Source organism: Sprattus sprattus (assembly GCF_963457725.1).
Source record: "Sprattus sprattus genome assembly, chromosome: 2".
In the NCBI taxonomy this organism is placed as follows: domain Eukaryota; kingdom Metazoa; phylum Chordata; class Actinopteri; order Clupeiformes; family Clupeidae; genus Sprattus; species Sprattus sprattus.
Window position 1 is genome coordinate 66964411 of NC_137921.1, and position 12516 is coordinate 66976926.

General features: G+C 43.1%; 1 protein-coding gene across 1 annotated transcript; it reads left to right on the plus strand.

Moving 5' to 3' along the window:
* Positions 1 to 743: 743 nt before the first annotated feature.
* znf513a (zinc finger protein 513a) lies at positions 744 to 9791 on the plus strand (the record flags this gene model as incomplete). Its single annotated transcript, XM_080833265.1, is given in 5 exon segments — positions 744 to 1901; positions 2518 to 2652; positions 7366 to 7688; positions 7690 to 8197; positions 8905 to 9791. Coding segments are annotated over 5 exon segments (1917 nt in total). The 5' UTR covers positions 744 to 1837.
* Positions 9792 to 12516: the final 2725 nt, after the last annotated feature.

The window sequence follows — 12516 nt, forward strand, 5'->3', positions numbered from 1 at the left end:
ACAAGGCATGTGATATAAAGGCTAGCTATGAGGAAAACGGCACCTTACCTTCTGTCAACGCTCTTTCTCACTGCTCAGTGCCGCAGATTGGCTCCTCCCACTGAACAGCCGAGAACGGTGGGCTTACCGAACCCTCCCACTGCTGTAAAGTATATCGCCCGTCAAACCTCGGTCTAGAGCGTGTCTCGCTGGATCCCACGGTCCGAGCAACGCTACATGACGTTGACTGGGAGATCCCCGTTAACCTTAGAGATTCCCTCTCCCTTCTGTGCGCTATGGCCCGTTGAAGCAGGCGTGAAAAGAAGCGCCCAGTAGAAAACTCTGAGGCAAGCAAGGACTGAAAAAAAGGCACCGTCTCTATTCATGAATATGGCCAGTTAAATGTCCCATTGATAGCGCCTATGCCTTTGATTAAATAGGTGAACTTGTAAATCTAAATGCATGCTGAAGAATGGGCAACTGTAAAATTTAATGCTTCTTTGTGTTCGATCGTTTAATGTTTGACAGCACCTTGTTCTGGTTAAAAAAAAAAACATAATAGCATTATTATTAAATGCAAATCCATAAGGTAACTAATGTTTACGTAGTCTCAATGGTTTTACACCTGAATTGGCCAATATAATTCAGTGATATGCTGGCGAGGGCTAGCCACATACATGAAGAAATATTCAGAGTGCATTTAGCCTATGAAGACAATAATTAAAATAATGATTTAAAACTATCAAATTAGATTACCACTTCGGCCATGTCATACCTCAGGGGGGCCAGAGCTAAGCTAATGCGCAAATGCTTGAAAACTACACGTCCCAGTAAACATGATATGTCAAAAGGAAACGGAAATACGCCACATAGCGGAAGAGAATGTATACAATAGCAATCTAAAAATCAATTAAGTTATGAAAAAAAGCCCATTAATTGCCTTTCTTTGTCGCCGATGTTGTTATGGAATGGCGGATAGCTAGGTATTGTATTTTCTACGATGCGTATGTTTTTGCATATAAAGAAAATCATTATTAATACGTACAATCTAAACTATGCATATGTTTATGAAATGTTGTCAGCTACCTGGCTAGCCTAGCTTGATTACTAGCCAAGTTTTTTTTATCATCGATAGCTTAGCTGGTGACAAATAGAATTTAAATAGCAAGCCGAACGTGTAAGATATCTAAGCATCTAGCCCCTTCTCAGTTTGCAGGCTAAAATTAGCAAGCTAGCTCGCTATCTAGTACTCTTGACAGGTAGCTCAGTTAGCTAGCTAGCCAGAGACTACACTACGGTGTTGATTTATCAGTTAAAATAAAAACAGTTAACTTAGCTTGTTATTTGTAATGATATCCTCTTGCATCTACACATTAACGGTTCTGATCTGGCTGGGTAGTTTGGTTTACCTGGGCTAGTGTAAGCTTGTGCAGTTGTTGTCACATGGAAAGAACAAAATACCCATCAAGCTAGCTAAAATAGCCAGCTTTGATTACCCAATTCGTGTGTGTATTAAATTCATAGAAAGGCAACGTTTATTAACGCTATCTAACGAAACGTTATCTTTTCGGTACACAACATAAACTCGCTGTCAAAATTGAATCTCATTTGTTATTGTCAGCTGCAGTTTTTCAAGGTTGGTGGCTAGCAAGCAAGCTAACGCCAGGTTGCCATCCAGCTATTCGTATTTTGGATGCCACAATATTGCAACAACTCTGTCCTATGGGGTTGTTGACATCCCTGTGGCAGCGGCTCTGAAAAGCGTTCCTTTACACAAACTCGTGCCTTTAAATATGGTAAAGATGTCAAATTGCTAACAATGAGCTGATAGATTCATGAGGCGTCGTGAAGCGGGTGCATGACCAGAGAGGCTGACTGGAAGATGCCAAGAAGAAAACAGCAGAATCCACAACCTGTAAAGTGTAAGAATTCATCCAAAACAAGAGTTTGGGGCCAATGAGTTACATAATGGGGAATAAGGTGATGGGGGTTTGACCTAAATTTAATGACTTTTCTATTTTAATAGTCGGATGTGTGAGTGTGTGTATGTGTGCCTCAAAAAGATGGAATCATAAGTCCATGTGTGTAACACTGCTTGTCATGGTTGAAGCAAGTGCTACAATGTTGTGAAACTAAGGGAGAAACATTGACAGAGTGTTACAATGGCAAATGCAATCGAATGCACATTGAAAGACCAGCTCTTAAGATGCATCTGTACATATTGCTCTCTCCTGTTAGGTTGATCATTACGAACTCTACAGACTCCATGTAAGAGGTTCAAAGATCTAGATTCATGAGTTTGCCACTGGTTTGTGTACATCACGTCTATTGCATGGCAGCAAAATGCTAGTCTGAGCCTTGGTAGGGTTTGGGCTGCACTAAGTCCCCCTCTCCTAAAGAACTCTGTTTCTGTGCCATGTTTTCATTATTGGATTTAATCCTTTTGCTAATGTGTTAACAATATAGGATTTCGTATGCAAGTACGGGCTGGACTAATTTATGTTTTTTTTATTGTTGATGTTCTTTTTGTTGATTTAGTGGATTCTGAAGATGGTATAGGACTTGAAACAGCAGCAAGCCTCACCTTCGAGAGCGATCTCATCTTGGGACAAGATCTTGATTTTACAGACCCAGACAATGATGGGAAAAGCATAGGGCTGGACAAATACACATGTGAGTTCATAAAGCAATGTGAAATATGTGAATGTAAAATGTATGGATATATGGGATCATATATTATGTTGTGTAGAAAAACATTTGGTAGAAGAAGAATCTGATCCTATTTGTAACCAACTTCATTCTGTTTGGACCCTGGATCTTTGCAGAGCAGTTGACATAATAGGAAGATGTTTTATTTTTTAAGCTTTACTTAGTGTTAAACACAATCGATTTATTTTATTGGAGGACTATAGATAAAACCAATTACAAATTTGTGAAATCAATTAGCATGGCATTAAGTTAGGGCTTTTAAGCCTCCTTTGGACTTTGTATACTACTATACTACTACAATACTATGGTGCAACTTATCACCATATCCCATGTTTGTGTTTAAGGGTACTTTGTACAGTTTTGTCCACTAGAGTGCAGTATAAGGCAAAAATGGGTCACCACTTCTAAACATTCTTCTCTTGAGACTTTTTTGATACCCCATACAGTCTACAAATGCTTTAAGGTGGAATTTTGCCTGCTGATTAGTTGCTGCTAGTTATTTATGGCCATTTGTTCACTAAGCCATGGAGAATGAACATCTGTTCTATTCCATCTGATCTGTTATGTGAATAATATAGCTTTGAAAACACCACAAAGAATCCTGAAAGTGGTTTTCTCAGGCAAAAATCATGTATGGCATCATGTTCAGTAACAATCATAATTTAGTATTGCGCTAACATAACAGATTCTCAAAAAAAATCACAAAAAAAAAAAAAATAAGAAAAAAGTGCATCCTTATAAAATCAACTTTGTTGGTAAGGTAACGCTCAGAAACAGAAATGAAACTCACTGTATTTCTGTGAAAGCAATTTATCTCTGGACTATATTTCTGCATGATAGCAACTTTTTCTAATTAGACTGGGTTCTTTGTCTAATCAACCGGGGGTTCCCACCTCAATTTGTTTTTCTGATAGAAGATTAATCAATATGATTGAGAAATACTACATGTTAGAAGCATGGGGAAATTACTTATTAAGTGACAGACACTTTTACAGAGATGGAGTGGGGTCATTTACTATTAATAGAGCAAGTCTAGGGGTGTCATGAAACTGGTTGGTTGGAAAATGGTTTATACTTATTATTTTGCTTATGGGGACAGATATGTTCTTGTTCTACAAGGTTCTGGTCAGTTTTGCACATTTCATAGGGATTGGTGTCAGATACAGCCCCTAAAAAGAAAAAAGAAAAAAAACACACCCAAGTTTAAACACACGCTGTTCAAAAGTATTAAAATATCCAGCTAATATTTGTCTCTCCCTGCAGTTAAACAAACTTTTGTGGCAAACTTCCATTGTCCACCAGAGAAACTAAATAAAAAAGAGCATCCTTTCTATCTATTAATTTACAATAGTAGTTGTTCAACAATGCCTTTGGGAAACATAGCCCTGGCCGGCTGTTGCGAAGGTCAGGTGTGTGTATGCCAGTATCTCCTTCACACGACCGTATACCATAAAAAAAAATTGAGTATGTTATTAAGACTAGCTACCTACAAAAACCTACCGTAACAAGTGCAAAGCCTGCATAAGGTTGCTTTAACTTGCAAGAATAAGAAGCATAAAACAAGTAATTACAGGCAAGTAATAGCTATAGAACTGAAGTATAATAACAAACCTACATTTAATGTGGAATTATTATTTTCTCTGAGAGAATGTTGAGCATTTAGCCACGTGTTACGTGTACAGTTTACTGTTTTGGTCTTAATCAAATTGTTCCTCCAGGGGCATTGCACTGCCAAAGCTTGTAGAATACTCAATGCCTCAATCCTCTCTGGTTTTATGACGCATCCACCCTTAGTGGAACATTTTGATAGAGCTAACAGTCCGTTTGAGCCATTTTCACGGTATCACCACAAGAAAAACATACAAACACAAAAACACAGAAAAACAGGAGGCAATCAAGACAGAATGAACTAATTTACCTATGAGAGCACCTATCTATTATTTATGATACATCATTTAAAATATGTGTATGTACATATGATATATGACAAATTATATTTGTATGTGTATTAAGAGATTGTGAGTATTGAAGCAGCGAAAAAAAGATTTTCATGTAGCAAAGATCATAATACAAGCAATCAGTAAGCCACGTGGGAGAAAAAATAAGCTAGTGCTGCCTGCAAACATTGTATAGTAAGTAAAACGGTATTTAAGACAACAAGTGTAGTTACAGTGTATAGCTTATTATTTCAATAATAACGAAAACAACAACAACATGCTGACATACTATACAAAGCCTATGTGTGCACCTGCTTATCAGTGTACATCAGCATTTACAATCTATTCCATTTAAGAGATTTATCTTGTTCAGCACAGCCTGTCTAGATTCTATAACCTCAAACTTGTATGGATTTTAATTGTTTCTACATTTTCTGGTTTTGAGGGGGAAATCCTTTGTGGGTATGAAGTATAATGTTTGAAACTCGTTGTTTCTAAATTGTTGTCTGGTTTTGAGACAGAAATCCTTTGTGGGTATGTACTATAATGTTTGTTTCTTAGCCGTCTCATCAGTGGCTATTGCTGGCTTGATGATAGAGGGTTCGTTGCATTATGATTCAAATGGTAAGCCATTAGCGGGAACGAGTGTTTTATGACCACGCATCAGTCAGGGAATGGTTAACATCTCTCATGTGGTGTGTGTGTGTGTGTGTGTGTGTGTGTGTGAGGTGGGGGCTGATGGGGGTGATGGCCGCTGCTGCTGCTGCTGATGATGACAGTCTTGACAGAGAGAACCGACTGAAACTGAAAACAAAAAAAAGCAAGCAAAGGAGAGAGAAAGAGAGAAAAAGAGAAGCATCCTGCTTCCATTATTATATAAAGGGTCATCAAGGCGACCATCATCATCAAGGACACCATTACGGGAAAGGCATTTATTCATCATCATCATCATCATCATCATCATCATCATCATCATCATCATCATCATCACCATCGCCTCCTCCACTCTGCCATTATCATCATCATCATCATCATCATCATCATCTCCCCTCATCATCATCAGGACAGCCATTATAGTCATCATCATTATCATTAGGCAGAGTAATCATCCACCAGGGGTTTGTGAAAAGCCCAATATAAAGACCAGACCAGGCAGCCGTCTCTCTCATTCCCCTTCTCCGTCTCCCTCTTGCTCTGACACTCACTCTGCTCTGCGTTGGGAGTGAGACGCTGTGGATGTGTGCGGGTGTGTATGTAACTGCCTCTCTCGTTGGCTTGTGTGTGTGTGTGTGTGTGTGTGTTTATGTGTGTTTGGAGGGAGCTGCAGGCTCGCTTTGCTGGTCTTTTTCTTGCCGCCAGAGAAGGCCATTTCTTCAGACAGCCAGAGGAAACGTGGAGTGGAGAAAGGGGCCAGCTCCAGGCTCCTGACTCTCCTCCTTTCTCTCTCTCCGGCTCTCCTGCGATGCACAGCGTTTTCTAAACCTGCCGTGATTTTGTTACCAAGGGAGAGGTGTTTCGTTTTTTTTCCCCCCCTAAAACGCGCTTCAAAGTTAATTGGAAAACCACGATTTGGGTAAGTATATAGCAACAGGATGATTAAGATGACTTGACAAGTTGATGCTTTGGCTTGAATACGAGGTGTCGTTAAAGGAAAAGGGATGGCAGTAGCACTCTGGTGATGCCATTCTGCTTTATGACTAAAGGGTTTGTTGTGGGCTACTTGCATCGATGTTGAGTGCTGCGGTTGGGTTTGTGGCTGGTTTGTTGGGTAGAAGTTTTTTTTCTACAGAAATAGTTTTTTTCCTATTGGAAAGGATTTGATATTGAAGTATGGAATGTTATTGTGTATCACTGTTTAACAAGATTTCAACAGCCAAGTCTACCGTCTGTCTGAGTTAAATTCCTGGGGTTAGCTATTCATGTCAACTAATGATACTACTGATTTCTAGAGGTCTGCTTTGTCGGCAGATTAATTGGTGCAAAGATATGTGTATTAATACATCATAGTACATATGTAATTATGCATGTATGCATGTATTTATTGCATTATAATACAAACATACATAGATATAATGTATACATACTGTGTGTGTACATCATTTATTAACATGTTTTCAAAACATGACCAGTTCATCATTACCGATATGATGCTAACAAATAGATCTCCAAACGTAATTTTATCATTGCGTAGTGAACATTTGTACGTTCATGGTGTTATTTTCCTTCATGAAGGGATGACATGACGGGCTAATTTGCAGCCCTGGTCGTTGTTGGGAGGAAACCTCTGATGTACCGTACCGTTCAGATTAATTGTCACTAGACACCTGTGAAATTGCTTTGTCTTTGTTTTACAAATGACAATTACAAATGTTCTGTCAGCAGATTCATGCCGTTATGATTCATTATGTGTGTGTGTGTGTGTGTGTGTGTGTGTGTGTGTGTGTGAGACCCACTGTCCACTATCCACAAAAGGCTACCTCAGGTTAACAAAGGGCTCTTAGATCTTGTCCGATGTAGACACTTGACTCTTCTCTCTATTATGCCCATATATAGTTGTACACGGGAAAATGTTAAATTCCTCGTGCTATTGGTCGGGGACCTCCCCCCAATATAAAATATATTTCGAGTTATATCTTTTGGAGAAATGTAAAATGTAATGATCCAGGTAGATGTCACAATTACAGAAGAAGTGCCATGTGTCCGCTCACTCTAGCTGTCCTGTGTCCTCCTGTGTCTGCAGCTGACCTAGGCTTGCCCGTGTTCTCCCTGGCTGACGAAGAGAGCTCCTCCTACAGCCGCCTGAGCATGGAGAGCGACACAGACGAGCCAAACGGCGAGCGAGATGCACTCAGCGCCACCGCCAACGCCTCCACCTCCACAACCCCCTCCTCCGAATCCGCCTTCTCCACCTTCATGTCCTGCCGGGGCTGCGGCCGCCTGCCAGAGGATCCCCTGGAGACCGGTATGGACCTGGTGGGGCCCTACTGCCTCCACTGCTGCAAGGGAGGGAGCGCGGGCGCGAGAGACGAGCCCGGGGGGTTCCGGAGGGGTGCTGGTGGAGGCGGCGGGGGGGGGTCCTGCCTTGAGGTCGGAGGCAGCGGAAGGGGTGGCGGAGGACGAAGAGGGCGGGGGGCTGGGGTTGGAGGACGGGAGCCTGCTGAAGCTTTCCTCGTGCCACCTGTGCGGCTTCTCGTCGCGCTACGCCAACCACGTCAAGCGGCACATGAAGACGCACAACGGCGAGAAGCCGTACTGCTGCCCGCTCTGCTCCTACGCCTCGGCGCAGCTGGTCAACCTGCAGCGGCACCTGCGCATCCACACCGGCGAGAAGCCCTACAAGTGCCAGAGCTGCGCATTCGCCTGCAGCTCCCTCGGCAACCTCAAGAGGCACCAGCGCATGCACACCACTGCCGCCGCCGTTCCTGTCGCCGCACCCAACCCCAGAGGGCAGGGAGGGGCTGGCGGAGTCGGCGGAGGCCCACGCCGGGGTGCCGTCTACAGGGGACACAGTTTACGGAGGCCCCTGAGGAGCCACAGAGCCAGGGAGGAAGCAACAAGGACCAGTAATGATGGTGAGGATCAGCTCTTGGGAGAGAGAGAGAGACAGAGAGAGATTGATTGTGGGAGAGGGAGAGAGGTGAGAAAGAGAAAGAGAAAGGGATTGACTGAGAGAAAGAGAGAGGCAGAGAGAGAGAGAGAGAGAGAGAGAGAGAGAGAGAGAGAGAGAGAGAGAGAGAGAGAGAGAGAGAGAGAGAGAGAGAGAGAGAGAGAGAGAGAAGAGAGAGAGAGAGAGAGAGAGAGAGAGAGAGAGAGAGAGAGAGATGAGAGAGAGAGAGATGAGAGAGAGAGAGAGAGAGAGAGAGAGAGAGAGAGAGAGAGAGTAGAGAGAGAGAGAAGTAAAGGGGAAAGGGGGAGAGAGAGGAGAGAGAGAGGAGTAAGATGGGAGGTGTGAGTTTGAGGGGTTTGGATTTGATGGTTTGATGTAATGCCTTAGCAATCTTCCCTTGTTGTTTTCTTATCTGTAATTGAACTACGTTGATGAAGTTAGCCAGAAAAGTCTGCTGCCACTTACACAGTAATGTTCTTGCCTCCAAGCACCTAGCATTAACTAGTTGTGCAGTTCCACAACAGATTGGTCTCTCTGCAAAGACATAGATCATTAAGCCCTTAAGATTTACCTGACTCTTTGATTCATGACTCACTGCTATAATCTGCTGGATGTGTTGAGCTTCAGAAAAACAAGGTTGTTAAACTATTTTTGTTGTTCTTTTTTTTTCAGAAATTGTGTCCCGAAATGACTTGGCACATCTACCTATGGGTGGAGTTGGCGGTGGTTTCATACAGGCATTTGACAACAGCCCCCGGGCTAACCAACTACAGCCACACCAACGCACCCCTAATCTCCAGCCCCCCCCTCCGCGCCCCGTTCCTCCTCCTCCTCAGCAGTCACATCCGCCGCCGTCGGCCGCCCTACCCCCACTCCTCTTCCCCTTCACCTGCCGCCTGTGTGGCGTGGACCTCGACGATGAGGACGGCACCTCGGCTCAGATCTGTGCCCGCTGCACCCTCGAGCTCCTCACCAAGGACACGGGCGGGGCGGGGGGCGAGCGCTCCGGCGGTGGCAGCGAGCGGGTCTACACGTGCTCCGCGTGCCCCTTCCTCACGCACTACCCCAACCACCTGGCGCGCCACATGAAGACGCACAGCGGCGAGAAGCCGTACAAGTGCCCGCAGTGCGACTACGCCTCGGCGCACTTCGACAACCTGAAGCGGCATCACCGCGTGCACACCGGCGAGAAGCCCTACAAGTGCCACCTGTGCGACTACGCCTGCGGCAACCTGGCCAACCTCAAGCGGCACCAGCGCGTCCACTCGGGCGCCAAGCCCTTCCAGTGCGCCCTCTGCAGCTACAGCTGCAACCAGAGCATGAACCTCAAGCGCCACATGCTGCGCCACACCGGCGAGAAGCCGCACAAGTGCCAGGAGTGCGGCTACACCACGGGCCACTGGGACAACTACAAGCGGCATCAGAAGAAGCACGGCCTGTCCGCCGACGGCTGGGTTAAAGTGCAGCTGCCTGGCGGGGAGGAAGGCGAGGAGGAGGAAGAGGAGGATGAGGAGGAGATGATGGTGGAAGAGGAGGAGGAGGAAGGGGAGGTGGTGTAGGTTGACTGAAGGATAAGGCTGGGTATTTGGGAAGAAGGGAATTAAAGGAGGGGGATGTCTATAAAAGAGAGACGAGTGTTAAACAGATATTATATCTGACAAGAGCAAGGCTGTTTCTTATGAGGTGGTTGTACATTAAGAGAGACATCGTTAGAGGAGAGAACATGTGAAACAGAGCTGTGAAACAGTTGTATAGTGAGATTTCAGAATGTGTCAAAAGGGGAAAAAAAAAAAACTACCAGCATAACCTTGGATGGTGTTTTTTTCGTGTACACCCCCCCCCCTCCCCCTTTTTTTTTCTTTTTTGTTACTGTCACATCATGAGTGTGTGTCTGCTGAAATCATCCATTGGCTGCTATGGTGATGAATTGTGCACAACTTTTTAAAAGACAACTTTGTAAACCAACTGGAATGTTCTGTTGCCTTGGCAATGAAGTGAGGTAGAGTGGAGGAGATAGTCTGCCTGGTGTCTCTGTTTGACAGAACATTCACTGCACACCCTTGAGTCCTTTTTTGCCAAACATGCCACTGACACTAAACGAATGCTCCCGCGCACTGATGTCCCAAGCCTGTCCTGCCTTGGTTTCTGCAATGACACATGCAGAATATTATGGTAACACATGCAGAATATTATGGGATGCAGGCTGCACTGTGACCTTATGACATGCGTAGTCTGTGTCAGACATTTTAGAAATGCTAATCATGTTTGATTTCTTTTTCTCTCTGTCTCCCACTCTCAGTCCTCATCTGCGAAACTTGTAAAGTTTTTCGTAACGCTCTTAACACAAGTTCTGAACATTTGAATTTCAGCTCTTGCGCCACAGGGACTGGTATTGACGTGGAGGTTGCGTTGAGTCTTATAACTGTGAAATAGCTCATTTGTTTTTTAAATCTTGTCTGTTTTTTTTTTGTTGTTGTTGGTTTTATTTGAAGTCTGATAGCAAGCATGAGAGTGTCAAGTTGAATATGTACTATAAATAGCGTTTATTTTTTTAAACGTGACTGCCTTGATCCGTTTGAAAATCATATTTTTAATATATAGACTTTTTTTTTCTTTTAGTGTCCCTTGTCTGAGGAATGTTAAACCACATTTTGCTGTCTGTGGGACTTCGTCAAGGGAAGGGGTGGGACATGGGGTCAAAACTATAGGGACCATGATGACTATATGCAGTTTCAAAACTTTCAGGTTGCCAAGAGATGATTTGAGTTTGAGTTTGAGGTGAAGGTGTTTTAGGTGTTTCTGGTGCTGTTGAGTGTTCTCTTGTAATTATGCAGTGGTTTCATGATTGCCTTAAGTATTCTGAAATTAAAACAAGAAAAAAAGTTGTATGTAAACTGGTTATTTCCTGTCCATCTCTTTTCTCATTCTTAGGCAATTAATAAAATAAGACATTCTTGCTAATAATATTGATGAGACAATTCATATGCCAACTGCCAACAAATTGACAAGGTTAAATTATGATTTGTCCTTCCAGGTATCTATTGACATCTGTTTACATGACACTTTCGAATGCTGAAGTGATGGGACCTGAAATAATTAACAGTACCACTGCATTTTAGTCCTAATAAAGGCGTTTGATTCACAGTAACATTATCGAGGGAAGACTTAATTACGCACTGAAGTGACCAGGTTGCAGAACAGTAGGGTAGAACAGCTTTGCGTTGAGTGCAGTGTAAGAAAAGACCGTATATGTAGGCCTACATCATTACATTTTTACGTCCTCAAAAATGATATTGTCTCTAACCGATCCTAGTCCTCTCATAGTCATGCTCAGACACAAACGGATTACGGAATAAGGCTCATCATCAACATGAGATTGTCTTTAAGCATTATGTCGGTTTTTTTAAACGTAATATTTAATAATGTTGTAAACGGTTTCTAGCATTTAAGGCTCAACGTCAGCATATGTGGATTGTCTTAACGCTTAATGTGGGTATATTTGGGGATACAGTGTGATCTTCCACCTTATTTTTATTCCATATTGACACCATCTCTCGTTTTTAAATAAACGATTATGTTTCGTTAAAACTGTCTGTCTTCGCTGCCTTCCACAATTGAAACCAAAGACAAATATAGGTATGATTGAAACCGGCAATCTTACATGATCTGTCGTTGGGACGCATGAGCAAAGACTAGTATTGGGTAGAGGACTAGGATCAGGTAGTGACAGCTATAGGTTTTTTTTATTTTTTTTTAAGATAATGTTCCGGGGGCTTTGTTGAAGGAGTAGGCCTCGGGCCTCTGGCGTTCAACCAGTCAACCATTCAGTCATTTTCCCAGCGTCGTTTTTAGAACCTGCCACAAGAGGGCACACTGTCAAAACACCACAGAACGTGCCTCCAATGATCCTGTTCTTGTATTTATAAATGATCAGTTTCTAACCATTCTACACTGTCACATACACAACCAGTTGGTCTCCATTTCTGTGTCTCATTATGGGAGCCTGCCAGACCTTTATAAAAAATAAATAATAATAATAAAAAAAACAGCCCGCTACCTGCATGCGCATAAATTAGCTCAGTATTGGAATTTCAACATAAAGTGCGAGATTCAAGACCTTTGGTGCCAGAGACCACTTACATACGACTACATTTTCGCGACGTTTGTATGTGAGAGGGAAAGACTGATTAAAATGCTGTGGCTGGCACATGTAGGCCTAAAGACTAAGCAAAGATGTAAAGACTATGTAATCCTCAATCCGGCGTGGAGGTTCTGCGCTGTAGC